This window comes from Aulonocara sp. 'chitande type north' Nkhata Bay, linkage group LG22, assembly GCF_057382095.1.
Source record: "Aulonocara sp. 'chitande type north' Nkhata Bay isolate Kocher_YH1m ecotype deep benthic linkage group LG22, A_spYH_male_GT1.1, whole genome shotgun sequence".
In the NCBI taxonomy this organism is placed as follows: Eukaryota; Metazoa; Chordata; class Actinopteri; order Cichliformes; family Cichlidae; genus Aulonocara; species Aulonocara sp. 'chitande type north' Nkhata Bay.
The window spans coordinates 34843323-34858481 of record NC_141364.1 but is presented as its reverse complement, the minus strand read 5'-3'; the positions used below and the strand labels follow the sequence as shown (position 1 = coordinate 34858481).

At 42.7% G+C, this 15159-nt stretch overlaps 2 protein-coding genes across 2 annotated transcripts; one reads left to right on the top strand and one right to left on the bottom strand.

The window, feature by feature from the left end:
* Nucleotides 1-759: 759 nt before the first annotated feature.
* On the top strand, nucleotides 760-8452 carry LOC147304562 (uncharacterized). Its single transcript, XM_086280562.1, has 3 exons — nucleotides 760-823; nucleotides 1613-1658; nucleotides 6838-8452. The coding sequence occupies exons 1-3, from the start codon at nucleotides 760-762 to the stop codon at nucleotides 8444-8446; spliced, it is 1719 nt and encodes a 572-aa protein (XP_086136688.1). The 3' UTR covers nucleotides 8447-8452.
* Nucleotides 8453-8801: 349 nt separating this feature from the next.
* s100v2 (S100 calcium binding protein V2) lies at nucleotides 8802-15157 on the bottom strand. The gene is made up of 3 exons (XM_086281158.1): nucleotides 15018-15157; nucleotides 12950-13081; nucleotides 8802-10116 (listed from the first exon to the last, which is right to left on the bottom strand). The coding sequence occupies exons 1-3, from the start codon at nucleotides 15024-15026 to the stop codon at nucleotides 9946-9948; spliced, it is 312 nt and encodes a 103-aa protein (XP_086137284.1). The 5' UTR covers nucleotides 15027-15157; the 3' UTR covers nucleotides 8802-9945.
* Nucleotides 15158-15159: the final 2 nt, after the last annotated feature.

Sequence of the window (15159 nt, the reverse complement as noted above, 5' to 3'; positions counted from 1 at the left end):
CACCACAACCAATCACAGCAGATGGCCCCGCCCCTCCCTGAGCCTGGTTCTGCCGGAGGTTTCTTCCTGTTAAAATTGAGTTTTTCCTTCCCACTGTCGCCAAAGTGCTGCTCATAGGGGTCATATGATTGTTGGTTTTTTCTCTGTAGGCTCTACCTTACAATATAAAGCACCTTGAGGCGACTGTTGTTGTGAACACCTCGAGCTTATTTTCTTAGCATTGGCTGTTGTCCAGTGCACTTAGGATATGATTATTACTAATGTCACAGTTTTCATTCCACTTTTATGTGTGATATTTTTTTACAAAACAGTCAAACTCTTACAATAGATTCTCTCTTGAAATATAAAGACTCTAATATTTAATCTTGACTCATTTTAATGAGGTGGGAGTCTTTTTTTCATCTCTCACATGATGTTCTTAACAGCAGTGCACCTTGTAAATAATCTACTTGCTGTTTTAAAAGTGAAGTTGTCTGCTGGGACATCTCAGTGGGATCTACACTTACAACATTTGCATGTGTCAATTAGGAAATTGAGTCAGTTATGAATGGTAGTAATTCACAGTCAGAGCAGAAAGAATATGTTGGTGCACACACTTTAAACAGTGAAGTAACTGTTTAACTGCATGGGCATAGATGCAGGTTTGTCATTTACATTACTATCTAACCAAATGTGGGCAGAGATATAACCTGAAGCTCGTCTATCTGCTGAATCCACAGTGAACTTCATTTCAGCTGCACTTCACAGAGCGTCACAGCTATGTTGAAACTCAGTGGATTTTGGCTTATTGTTCAGCTGTCTTTGGCAGCAGGAATGAACTCTGGTAAGATCATTATATGTTTTTTTTTAATGTAAACATATCAGGATGTCTTTTTTTGAAATAGCACTTCTTTCATTGTAGAATTGTTAAAGACGGAATATATATCAGTAACATGATATCTTAAAGTCTACAGCACCATTGTTAGTGGTCTTTACAGTGATAATGTATTTCTGTACATATGTAAAACAAAGCTACTTAATTTTGATCTGCAATAATAAATAAAAATGCATCGGTGGAAAAAAAATGTCCGAAATAACTTTAATTCAGCCACCAAATGAATCCTCAGTAAGAGGATAGTTTGAGCACGTTGGGAGAAGCATGTGTCAAACTCGGGCCAGGCTAGCTTGTTCCTGTTTTTTGGTCCTTTGTTTATTTAGTGGGTGACTGATGTTAGGACTCAGTATGCAGATGATCCAAGCCCGTCATCGGCATACTCTAAACTACCCTTTGCAGTGGGGATAGTGGGTGCTGACCAGTGAGTGTAGAAAACACTACAGTCAATTGGTGCTCACGTAGATCATACTCCAGAATGTTGTTGTGGCAGCCCCGGATCTGGTGGGGTGTGGGGAACTGGGGAGCTGGCCCTCTCCTTCCATGGGTAGTCCTTATTATACATTTCTTAGGCTGGAGTGGGGAGGGAAATTTGTGCGGGTTTGTTGACTGTGCCTTGTGGCCTTGTGGCCATCTGCCCCCCACACTGTCATTATGGCTTATGACATATCACTGTGCACATAGGACCTTCCCTGATAGTACATTCAGACAGATTTATTGTTTGATTCTCTGTCATTGCAGACTGGAATGTTCAAAGGAATCAATCCACCTTCATTCCAGGACACTGGTAAGCCACCGCATGATGTAACAGACCGATACTTTTAACACTAGATTAAGCCTGGCAGGGAACAAGGCAAGGCAAGGCAAGGCAAGTTTATTTGTATAGCACAATTCAACAACAAGGTGATTCAAAGTGCTTTACAGAGACATTAGAAACAAGAACAAATAAAAAGCATGATTTAAAATTGAATAAAACAAGCAAATAAACTAACTAACTAATTAACAAACAAACAAACAACAGTATATAAAATCAAAACAGATAAAATCAGAACAGTAGATAAAATCAGTAGTTAAATGTAAGTTTTGAAATTTAAGCTTAAAGTGTGGATTTGGTGCTTTATTCAAATGCAGCTGAGAACAGGTGAGTCTTCAACCTGGATTTAAATAAACTGAGTGTTTCAGCTGATCTGAGGCTTTCTGGGAGTTTGTTCCAGATATAAGGAGCATAAAAGCTGAATGCAGCTTCTCCGTGTCTGGTTCTGACTCTGGGAACTGATAAAAGACCGGATCCAGATGACCTGAGGGATCTGGAAGGTTCATACTGGGTCAGGAGGTCACTGATGTATTTTGGTCCTAAACCATTCAGAGCTTTATAGGCCAGCATCAGAACTTTAAAGTCTATCCTCTGACGGACAGGCAGCCAGTGTAAAGACCTCAGAGCTGGACTGATGTGGTCCACTTTTTTGGTCTTAGTGAGGACTCGAGCAGCAGAGTTCTGAATGAGCTGTAGTTGTCTGACTGATTTTTTAGGTAGACCTGTAAAGATGCTGTTACAGTAATCAAGCCTACTAAAGATGAATGCATGGACTAGTTTTTCCAGGTCCTGTTGAGACATCAGATCTTTGATCCTTGATATATTCTTGAGGTGATAGTAAGCTGATTTTGTTATTGTCTTAATGTGTTTTTCTAAGTTTAGGTCTGCATCCATCACTACACCCAAATTTCTCGCCTGGTTTGTGGTTTTTAGATGTATAGATTGAAGTTCTCTGGTGACCTGTAATCGTTTTTCTTTGGCGCCAAAGACTATTACCTCAGTTTTGTTTTTGTTTAGCTGGAGAAAATTGTGGCACAACCAGTCATTGATTTCCTCAATGCATTTACCAAGAGCCTGTACAGGGCCTCGGTCTCCTGGTGACATTGTGATATATATTTGTGTGTCATCTGCATAGCTGTGATAGTTTATTTTGTTGTTGTTTATAATCTGTGCCAGTGGGAGCATGTAGATGTTAAACAGAAGGGGTCCCAAGATGGAACAAGCACTGCATATCTGTAGGTTCAATGTTACATAGAAAAACAATGTCCCTTGACATTGACAGGGAATGCTCCTAATGAGACAACAGATCGTGTCCTGGGGCATCTCCTTCCAGATCTGGACCAGGGTATCACTGAGCTCCTGGACAGTCTGAACCTGGCAGTGATGGATGGACTTTCATATACAGTAATGTCCTGGAGGTGTTTTGTTGGATTTACGTCTGTGTAAGGGCAAGTCAGTCATATCAATTTCTTGATCCTTCAATGCTCTGATCAGAGGATGAAGGAATACTCGGGCACTGTTGTGCACCAGGAGGAACCAAGACCGTCTGCACTAGTGTAAAGTCTGATGATGGGTCCATGGATTTCATCCCAATACCTAATGGTAGTCATGGTGTCTGCTTCCCCAGACCATCACTGACCCACCACCAAACCAGTCGTGCTGAATGATAATATAAGCACCAAAACATTCTTCGTGGCTTCACCAGGTGAACCTGCTGTCTGTGCTGTCCTGTGGAAACCAGTGGTTTCCAGTTGTAGACCTACCAATTCTGGTATTTTATGGCATATGCCAGTGAGGCTCCACAGTGTGGAGCACAGGGCCCAGTGTTGATGTCAATTCTTCAGGCCACCCAGACCACACAATCCGTTTCTGATTGTTTGGTCAGAGACATTCACACCAGTGGCCTGGTGGAGGTAGTTTGGTTGGGCTCTGGCAGTGCTTATCCCGTTTCTCCTTTAACAAATGAGCAGATACCCGTTCTGTTGATGTTTAAGGACTTCTCTGGCCCTGTTTAGCTCTCCTAGAGGAACCGCCTCTGTCCTGGAACCTCCTCCATGATTATGAGACTATGCTGGAAGACACAGCAAATCTTCTGGCTATCTGTGCAACCTCTCTAGGGCCAAGGTATTGCCTCATTCAACCGTTAGGAAAATGACCCTAGTAATATGCAAAACTATTGAAAAATTGGTCAGAAATGGTCTAGCTGTTTTGGGGGTTGTGTTGCCTCACTAGTGCACCTGGTGATAGTTTCACTAACACCAAAGCAAATGAAAGTGATCAACAACCCCCCTCTCCCAATTAACTGGCCAGATCAATATTCCAGACGTTTAACTGAGGTGATGATATACTCTGATTAAAAAGAGTTCCTTTAATATTTGAGCGGTGTATTTGAGCTTAAAATCATGAAGATAAATTTGTATTTCTAAGACCTAGAGAAGGATTCAGAGTATCACTAACATAGCTGTAGACTGACGTAAGCAATACTTAAAAGAGGTAATGTTAATAATTCAAATGCTTTTTAGGTGGGGGCAAAGGGCGTAGGTCCTGGCAGACTATTCCCCGCCTATTGAGATGACTGGGAAACAAAATGTGACCTCTCTGGTGGTGAATGAGCCTGAGCTAGTGCGTGAGGTTGGAGACATCGGCTAGATGACTCAGATGTGACTCACACCGATGCACGCCTTGGGTTCTGGAGCCAGTCTGGAGAGGAGCTGGACTTTGTTCTAGTCCAGTGTTGCTCTCAGTGAGAAGCAGCACATTGGGGGTGGGTATTTTTGTAACCCCTTGGCTTTCTGCCTGTATGTTGGAGTTTTTGCTGGTGGACGAGAGGGTTTTTTTCTTGTGCTTTTGGGCCAGGAAATGGGTCCTGACTGTCGTTTGCCCTCATGCGCTGAACGATAGCTCAGGGTATCCAGCCTGTCGCTGGGAGGGGCTCTTGAGGGTGCTCCATTGGGTGACTCCATTGTCCTACTGGGAGACGTCACCGGTCACATGGTCACGTGGTCACATGTTAGTGTTTTGAAATTGCATAATCAGATCTGTGACTGTATGTTCTGAACACTCTTAGGAAGAGAGGAGCTGAGCTGTCAATATATCACCTGATCACCACCTGGTGGTTAGCTGGATCAGTTGGTGGGGGAGAATGCTGGACAGACTTCATGAATCTAAATATGAGGATGCACTGGGAAGGCCTGGTAGAGGCCTCTGCCCATAAGATCTTCAACTCCCACCTCTGGCAGAACTTTGACATCATTTCGAGGAAGGCTGAGGACACTGAGTCCATATTGACCATGTTCTGCACCTACATTGCTGAGGCTGCTGTATGATGCTTTGGCTTCAAGGTGGCTTGTTTCTGTTGTGGTGGTAATCCCCTAACTGGACAGTCAACATCTGAGGTGATCAAGCTGAAGAAGGAATTTTATTAGCCTTGGTTAGTGTATGAGACTTTGGAGGCAGATGATGGACACTGGCAGCCCAACTGGAATGCAACTTGGGCAGTGGTTAAAGCAAAAAGTTGAATGCGGAAGGAGTTGAGTGAGAGCATGGAAAAAGACCAGAATCGCTTTGACGCAGTCCCAAAGTCTTTTTCCAAGGTTCAATTGTAAGGCAACTCAGGAGGGGAAAGAGGTCCTAACACAGTGTATAGTGTGTAGGGAGCACTGCTGACTTCAGTTGAGGACATACTTACACAGTAGAAGGAATTCTTTGTGGACCTCCTTAATCCCACTGACATGCCTTCTGTAGAAGAAGCCAAGTTTGGGGAAGAAGGGGATGATTCACCCATTACTGGAGGCCATTAAGATAGGTAAACAAGGTGTGACAATGTGGTCGGTCTGCCATGCATCTTCTGCAGTGGTGCCAAAACCCAGGATCATGGCATAGCTTGACCACGACCGGGCGGGAGGGGAGGTGCGGGCCCAAATGGTGGCCGAGCTCGCAGTCACGCGGGGGGAGCAGGTGGTGGTGTTTTGCTGCACCCATTCCTGGCAGCTGAGCAAGCTCCACCACCTGCTCATTCACCAAAATAAAGGTGCTGAAATGAACGAACTGTGTCGTTGGGTCCGTCATGCGACATGCTCGTGGCCACTTGGAGGAAGCAAGCGGCGGTGTTTTGCTGCCAGTGGGAACAATTGCAGGACTGGACCAAGCATTGGATCCAGTTGATAGAGGATCTGGGGCAGCTCGGATGGGGTCCTGGCTGACACTTGACCGCATAGTTCGTCATAGGTCGACGTGGTTCGTGGTGTGGCTGCGGTGGAGGTTGTTGCATTGTTGTTGTGAATGTATGGCTGGCAGCTGAAAAGCTGCGGCCGAGTGTTCAAGAAACAACAACCAAAATAAAAGAAAGTGTGGAAAGATGTGACAATGTGGTCGGGTCACCATGCATCTTCTACAAGGGGTCTCACACTCCCCAGCCTCCCGAGCAAGGTCTATGTCAGCATACTGGAAAGGAACTCAGATCTCATCTCTGCTTTTTGGGGATAATGAGGCCATGGTTGTCAGCCGGAAAAGGGTGGAGTTCCCACTTCAGATCAGAGACATAGAGATAGAGTGCGAAATTTAGTCATTCAGAGAGACTGAGTAGAACCGCTACGCCTCTATATCGAAAGGACCCAGTTGAGGTGGTTCTGGCATCTGACTAGGATGCCCCCTGGAAACCCACTGGATGATGTGTACTGGGTATGTCCTACTGAGAGGAGGCACCAGGGTAGACCCAGGACACGCCAAAGAAATTATATTTTTTGGCTGGCCTGGGAACCCATCTGTGTTTTGTTGGATGAGTTGGAAGAGGTGGCTGACTGCTGGCCCTGCGATATGGCACCAGATCATGGACGGATGCATTTCCAATAACTCTAATAGTAAAAACAGTAATAATGCAGACAAATTGGAAAGCCCAAAATGGGACTTCAAATCAAAATTGGCATGTTGATTGTGATTTTCAGACATTTCACAATACCAACACAATGTCAGAGAATAACTAATTGCCAAAATCATGCAGTGTTTTCTTTAACTGGGTGTTGCCTACTTGTTTTTTCTTATGTGATAGATGAAATCATTCCAGTTTATTTAAATTAGTCAGAAAGTTATACATTCACATACAATAACAATTTGAGGCATAATTAATGTCTAACAAAACTCATGTAATCCTCAGGGAAAATGACACAAAATACAGCCATCAAACGATAGTAATCATGGAAGAGGAACCTGCAGTGATTGAGTCAGCCACTTACCTGTTCCAGAAGCATCCCAGTTCATCAAATCTGCTAATGTACCATAAGAGGGCACTGTACGTTCTGCAAGGAAGCAATTTGTTTTCGACTAGAAATCATGACATTGTACTGGTTGGCCATGGTAGTCAAAGCCCTACTGGAGCAGCCCAGTTAGCTGGTTATGACCCAAAGGAACTTGCCAGATTTGTTTTCATCTTAAAAACTAAAACAAACATTGGTCATCTTGGTACCATCAGGCTCATAAGCTGCAATATTGGAAATGACCAACACTTCATGTTGCAGTTCCTACAAAGTCTCCGGTCTTTTAGTGTGGAAACAAAGCTCAGCCTATACAACACACTCCTGTCAGTTAATTCTGATGGTGATATACTGACGACAACTAACGGTGTCTGGAGGTCCCATGAGCACTACAGCACAGTCAAAGCTGAACTAAACCAAAGAGGTGATCTGGTGATAAAAAAGGAACTTGGCTGTCCAGGACCAGTATTTCACAATTATAAAGGAAATATTTTGTATCTGCAGATACTGGACTGGCCAAGCCACCCGCAAATGTTTGTCCCAATGGAACTGCGCAAAAAGTATCACTTTATCGACTGCCTGGAGGGGCTGACTTGGAGCTTGTTTTTTGAGGAAAACGAAAGAAGGCGTGCTCCTGATTATACCACAGATGATTCAAGACACCTTAAAGCAATTTGGCTAGAAAAGCCAGCAGCAGGAGAAGACAACATTATCCTGAAGCATATCATAAGCATTCAACATCTGCTAGTGGAGATACGGTACAATGCCAGAGAAGAAATTCCATTGGACCTTTACTACGTTCTCAATGAATGCATTTACAAAGTAAACGGGAAAACTCTGAATGCAACTCTGGTGGGAAAATTCATGGATCCTGACAATCAAGTGGAAATTCAAAATTTTCTTCAGAGCTTTAAGGACCAGCAGGACGAGTCCTCCCTGGAGAAGCTGAGAGAGGGTCTCAAACCATCAAAATTCAATGACTTCTGTCGCCAAACCTTCCAGTTTCAGCAGTGTAATTACAACTGTGAGCGATGGGGCCATTATTTTATGGCAGCTGTGTTTTCAGCATCGGTGCGTAACTTCAGAACCTTCTCACTTTTCCTCATGACTGTCATTGGTTGTGAAGTAGGCCACTCACGAGGAAGTGACAGTCCCTTGTGCACAGCATTTGTGAGGGATGACCACCCCATGATAACCGATCAACCCTGGCCTGAACATTTGAAACGAGGATTCTATGGCTGTGCTGTTGACAACTTTGAAATGGCACCACAGAACATGCAGATTTGGTTAGATCAAGTTGTTGCAAAGGAAAATGCACTGTACATTAAATCAAAGCAGATTATGAGTGCTATTATCCATGATGAGCAAACAGAGCTAGATATCTTTGGGAGGGTTAAAGTCATGAATAAGTACGCATTTTCATCTTATCTTGAATTCTTCCGAGGTACGCCCGAGGGGAAAAAACTCAAAAGAGGATGTGCACCTTCTTTGCATGGGAATATGAATCCATAATGCTGATGTAACAGTTCATATTGTCCACTTCATTGTTTTCATTGTATAGTTACAATATTTTTCTGTGCTAAAAATACTGTACTCTGGATGAATTACAACATAAAACTAAAAAATGCTTCACAGTCATCTACCGCTTCACTTTTGTAGCTAGAAGAATAAAAGAAAAATCTTGATGCATTAAAATGAAAGATTTAAAACAGAACTCCAGAGGTTTTTGTGATGTCTTCTTATGTCAAAATATAAAATATCTGGAAAAGTCAACACTATTCTAAAATTAAACATTTAACTGCATCATATAAACCAGTTAAATTATGTTTCTTTAAAATCAACAAAGGAACGCTGTAACAACAGGTGATATTGGGAAACTCGTTACATGTTTATTTAAATGTTCATTAAATCACTTTTCTTTTGGCGTCAAAGGTCAGACTACAGAGAATTATAAAATATAAATACACAGAAATCAGAATCAGAGGCAAAGCATTCTAGAATGAGGGAATATTACAAAGGCACAATTTGAGATTTCAAATATAATTCTATTATTAGAAATAATACAAAACAACGTGTTTTGTTACTGAGAAACAATTTACTCGCGAGTCAACTTTCTACAAGCCAGGAAATAAATTCTACACTTCAGAGGTCTGAAAGTGATGAATATTTCCAATGACTTGATGTTAAATCTCTCTTAAAGTTGACCACATAATTGGAACGTCACCTGGCGTGACTATTATTAGGCAAGGGAAGGCGGAGCTTGTTTTTTGTTCCCTTTTCTAAAATAGTAAATCATGTTTTACCTTTTTTTTTGTATTTCATTGACCTAACCATTTAAAATGTTGACCTCTGACCTATTAAGAAATACATATCAAGTTGAAAATACCACACCAGCAGACCATTAATATAGTGATATGGACCAGTTTTAAAGCACCCAACACTTTTGCAAATCAAAAACATGACAAACTGGAGCGACATGAACGGGACAGAAGTTATTCACTCTGGTTTTGACGATAGCTAACAGCTTTCTTTTTCAAACAACCAACTTAGTTCCATGTATGTTTTTATTCAAAGCAGAGGTGTTTGTAAGATTTATAGTTTTAAAATTTGTAGAACACTTTTTGGACCAAACACCCAAAGAACTAAATATGATGAGCATCTTGAAGCAAAGAGAGAAGAACATTCAGACACCAGTGACACTGTGGAGTCTAATCACATAAGGTTTAGGCTATTGTAACATGTGCAGCATGATAAATGGAAAAAAAAAAAATAATACAAAGGAGGACAAATTGAGTATTTTATTCAAAATCAGTTTACATTTTACTTTGAACTTAAACAAAGTAATCTGAATTCAAAGGTAAACTAGTTAAAACTGTAATGTTTAGTCATCAATGCTTAGAATGGATTTTGAACCCTTGTATTATGTTTGACAATTCTTTATGAGCGTGATGTGTATGTGTTACTCTGCTGAGTTAAATTTCCAAATACGTGTTGGGCTGAGAAGCTGCTCTTTACAGGAGAATACAGCTGCATGACGAGCCCTTCTGACCGCTAAGGTGGCCAAACTGCGAGGTGGCTAGTGACTGGATTAAATTCCAGAAGTGCTTGAAAGAGATCCCCTCGCCATCACCTACACCCATCTTCCGCAGGATATCACCAAATCCCTGGTCGGTGCCGACGCCCTGTCAGAACACGACAAAACAACTCACGTTAAAGTGAAAATGTTAACACCTAAACCAGACTTACAAGAAAATATCATTCCAGTTAATTACAAACCGTTAGGTTACTGATCACAGTTCGGAATATCACCTAAGACAAATCTGATCAGACAAAAACAAACGCAAACAGGGAGCACTGAAATGACAGAATTTTACCCAGAATAAAACTAGTACAACTGAAGACACTCTGACAAGACTTGCTCAAGATACTGAGCACCAAAATGGTCCCAACACATCCACCGGTGTATTTGTGCACTCAAGAGTGCATGCATTGTAAGAATGTGGCTATGTGAATGTGCCTTATAGTGTGAAGAGCTCTGAGTGGTAGATACGCCAGTTCATTTACCATGGGTTAATGTTTTTAATGTATTTAACTTTGTAAAGCTGGTGCTTTGAGGACATCCGACAGATGGTTGTGGATCGGCTGGGCCTCATGCCTGAAGACCACCATTGATGCTTCCTGAGGATCTGCCTTTTGTCTATGCCAGACGGCACTTGAACCCGGTACCGTTAATGGAGGTCCCATTTGAGCCATCTGACCATTTCACAGGAGTGCACTGGGATATTGTTTTGAGTTCTTGTGGATTATAAAACACGATAGTGCCACAGTAAAATGACTTGCTAAGTGACGAGGGCCCTTTAGAGTCACCCAGTGAGTGGGGGATGTTGATTTTGAAGTGATGCGGTCGGACCAGGAAGGAGCCACACAGGTATATCACCTCAAAGCATGGAGAGTGGCTGAAACCACTTCTCTGGTGATTCCCGCCTCCCTCCAGTGTGACGACCAACTCACACAGACCCAGACAATGAATGTTGCTGCACTGCAGCAGTAGTTTTCAGATGTGTTCTCCCTTGTCCGGTCACACCACGCTCATGGAGCACCACTTTGACGTGCCCTGATGTGATGGTGCATCACGGCTCTACAGGCTACCAGAACACAAAAGGCAAATAGTTCAGGCAGAACTGGCTGTGATGCTGAAGATGAGGGTGAAAGTCCCACAGTGCCTGGTGTAGCCCCATGATTCTTGCAGTGATGAAAGATGGGTCTATACGGCTCTGTTTGGACTACCGCAAGGTGAATGAGGTGTCACAGTTTGATGTTTCGAATGCTCCGGAGTGCTGACCCAGCAGGAAGGAGCTGAAACCCTACACTACTGTTGCTCGTACATAAAAACACTGTAAATAAACCCTAATCACAATGGAACGCTGCGTGAATTGGGTTGCATCTTCACATGTTTTTAGACAGACTCACTCTGTATGTTTAATTAAATGGATTCATCTTTTACTATATGCAATATTTGCCCACTTTATTAGGTACACATTGGTCACACAGGGTTGGATCCACCTTGTCCTCTCAGAGCTGCCGTAGTACTTTGTCTTGAGATGCGGTGACTGTGGAGTCCATTCAGTAGATGGATATAAAGGGGTTTACATGGTCAGCGATAATCTTCAAATAGGCGGTGGTATATAAACTATGGTCAACTGATGCTAAGGGACCACAAAGGGCCCTAAACCATTACATGCATTGAAAGCAGGATGGAGCAGCAGAACTCAAGACTCAAAAGGTCAGACATCTTCTTCAAATGTTGTCCAATTTGTTGGGGTGGCTGCAGCTCAGGAGGCAGAGCAGATCATCTGCTGATCGGAAGCTTGGTGGTTTGATCTGCATGCCAAAGTATTCTTGGGCAAGATGTGCGTGACTGTTAAATAGAAAAGGACTTGGGCCTAGAAAAAGTGCTTGTGTGAATGAGGTAAGTTGTGCTTTGAGTAGGAAAGTGCTATATAAGAATCAGTCTATTTACCAATTTTGATGAGGCTGTGCAAATTGTGGCCTCATTTCCTGTTCTTAGCGGACAGGACTGGCATCTGGTGTGGTTTCGCATTTATAGATGCTCCACTGCATTCTTTTTTTAATCAAAGTTCCTGTTACCTTCTTATCAGATCGAAGCAATCTGGCCTGTAATTTAAGTCCTTTCTTCCTCATTCTAATACTTGGTTTGAACTTCAGCAGACACTCTTGACAACAGCCTAAATGCATTGTTACCACCACGTGTGATGGCTGGTTAGATTGCCTTAATGAGCAGATGAAAAGGTGTACCTAACAAAGTGGCTGGGGAGAATATATAGTGCTTTTCAAGTCTTACTGACACTCAGAGCTCTTTAGTTTAGTATTAATGATTAAATACTAGAAGTGTGCATGTTGGCATTTTGTCTGATAGCACAGCTGAACCGTAAGTTTGTGCAAAATAACAAAACAAAACTGCCAAAAACTCTCACAGACTTATACAGAATTGTTACCATGAATAGAAATGATTTATATTATTGAGGAGATTAATGAAAAAACATTGAAAAACATGTTTCAGTCACAGTAAATTACAGCAATCTTCAAATGAATCTGTAGAGAGTTGATGATGCAGGAGAGACTGGTGTGCAGTTTTAATCTTAATGCCTGTCCGTTAACCTGACCATGTCAGAATTTACTTGTAAATCTAATCTAAGGTCTAACCAAGTAAGACTGCCTTAGAAACTTTTACAGATCAGCAGTTATGTTTGTATTCAGAGGTTAGGCTGAGACGCTGTTAGATTAATGGAAAGGAGTGCATGTCTTCAGAGGATTAACATTTTTTAGTGTGTGTTTGCCTGTGTGTGGATTAGGCTTGTATAACTCTGTTGTAAGCATGTTCCCCTTAGTCTTTGTGCAAGCTGAATATGGTTAGGTGTGCTGCCACACCCATTTGCTACAGATAACTGCGATCCCGGTCAGAGAGAAGCACAAGGAGGCTTACGGTGGACTTACCTTCATCAGATTGGGCATCTGGGAGGACAAAAGATTTTTGAATTCATCACTTTTCAGCGTCGGAGACTTGTCTGCTGAAGCGGAGTGGAACTGGCTGACCAGTGTATCAATGGCACTCTCCAGGTCAGAATACTGGGAAAAATTAAAGGCGAAAAGAAAAAAACAACAAAAGAGAAAGCCAGGTAATTTTAAAAGAAACCTGTTTTTCTTAAAAAGTTTATTATGTCATTTACCCTAAAACAGAACAAACAAAAAACACTTTCAGATCTTGCTTTATGCACCACATTTAAGTCCAATTTTACCTGTACATTAATTTAGCACTCTGTACCCTTCAACCGTTTTATCTCCCTCAGTCATGGCCAATTTAGAGTCACCAGTGAACCTAACTGGGAAGGACGCTGGAGGACCCAGAGGAAAGTTCCCACTCAGGGTTCAGACCAGGTGCCTTCTCGCTGTGAGGAAACCGCATTACCCACCGGCGCTGTCCAACATGCATTTTAGATCTTGTTGCGGCTGCATTTTGAGCAAACACCAACCTAGAAACGCGACACATCATTGCCCTATGAAGTCATTACAATGAGCCTGTTGAGAAACTCATCCAATTATTATTCGTTGGCCATCAGAACCAGTGCTCCTGCTGTTTCTCAATGCATGTGTGGCAGCAGCTTTGTCAGAACCACACCCTTTCTGACTAACGTACCACAAGCTGCAGCAAGCCTTCTTCACCGTTGTGAAAAAGTATTTCAAAGAAAGTAGCAATGGTCAGGAGATCTATTTATTTCACTGAATTTGTTGTTTTTATATTTCTTTGAAGTCTATTAGTGATTTATCTTAAATAGTTAACGTGGGTGCTCATTAACATATCGAATCCAGCTTGTTGTAAAGCTTGATGTAAACTCCACACAGTGGAGATTCAAAAATGAGGTGCGACAAAGTCTGGGTCAGTTTGTGGCTCTGTAATGGCCGTGTGTTCCTTGATCATGGGTTACAGAGCACTGGCTTTCCTTCAGGAAATTCCTTGCCTTGACTGTTTTGTCTCATTTACTAAACGGTTCAAGATGTAACCATGGAATAATGCGAGATACTCGCTGTTCCTGTGAGCAACAGGGATATGAGAAGGAGCATAGAGAAACAGGAAAATGAGGAAACGCTGCAGAGTCGTGGAGCACACGGACACACAGAGGTGGATCGCTGTCTGAGCTCGTGCAGATAAAACTGCTGTTTCAATAAGTCGAGAGCTACAAACGTGTGTGCAGACTGGTGCCAAATGAAAGGAGTGAGTAAGCCCTTCAGCCATCATGTGGAACAGAATTCTTCCTGGCAGCATTCACCATTTGGTGTCTGAGAGTGGCGAAGAGTCAAAACTCTTCAGCAAATATGAAACTGGTTTGATTTCTGTCACGTGCTGTGGCTGTACAGGCATTAAGCCCTTCCACTATACCCGAGGCTCACTGACACCCTGCAAGAGACAACACCCATCACGATAAATAACATTTCATCAGAGGATAAAGGTGATTACTCAACTTTGCACTCATTCACAGACACTCGTGTAAGTGGACCCGAACCGCGCTACAAAATGCGACCCACAGTATAACAGACACACGCTTTTACGGGTCAAGGTACTTTACCCGCAAGTTAACTGTTTGTTACAAATTAGCACAAAACTGTGATGAATTACACGCGTGTACTGTTACCACTTTGAATTCGTCGTGGAGGAGCGGCAGGACCCTGCGCTTAGCACTTCTTTTCGGGGAGGGGCCGCATACCTCTGGAAGTTTCTCCCCGAAAAAAAAGTTCGAGAATAATCCATTGCTGCTGTTTCAGTCACTTCTGAATGATAAGTATTTACACCTGCGTATCCAAACAGTCCCCCCGCTGATAATCTGACGCCTTGTGTGACACGTCGCTTCTCCGTGAAGCGCACAGAGGCCATTTTTTTAAAAAAAATTCCACATATTGATTTCGCACCAAACCACCTTTTCCCGGTTAAAGAGCCGACGGTGTAAACGTCTGCTGCCAAGAGGTCCAATTTTACATGTCGGCACTAAAAGAAGTTGTCTTTACCTACCTGAGGCATGTTGACTGCGGTAACTCGTCTTCCTGTGTTTCTCGCTGCTGGAGAGGTTCAGTGAAGCCCTGCATCTGTCACCAGCTGGCAGCATTCCGAGATCCTCCCTCCGCCACAAAGAAGAGCCAGGAAGGAGCTGTGC

What these genes read in the sequence shown, in the direction of transcription:
- LOC147304562 (XM_086280562.1), top strand. Translation starts at nt 760, where the DNA reads ATGTTGAAACTCAGTGGATTTTGGCTTATTGTTCAGCTGTCTTTGGCA. An exon ending in GGCAGCAGGAATGAACTCTG is followed by an intron (nt 824 to 1,612) that starts GTAAGATCATTA and finishes CTGTCATTGCAG; the next exon opens with ACTGGAATGTTCAAAGGAAT. An exon ending in ACCTTCATTCCAGGACACTG is followed by an intron (nt 1,659 to 6,837) that starts GTAAGCCACCGC and finishes TGTAATCCTCAG; the next exon opens with GGAAAATGACACAAAATACA.
- s100v2 (XM_086281158.1), bottom strand. An exon ending in AGATGCCCAATCTGATGAAG is followed by an intron (nt 10,117 to 12,949) that starts GTAAGTCCACCG and finishes GTGTTCTGACAG; the next exon opens with GGCGTCGGCACCGACCAGGG.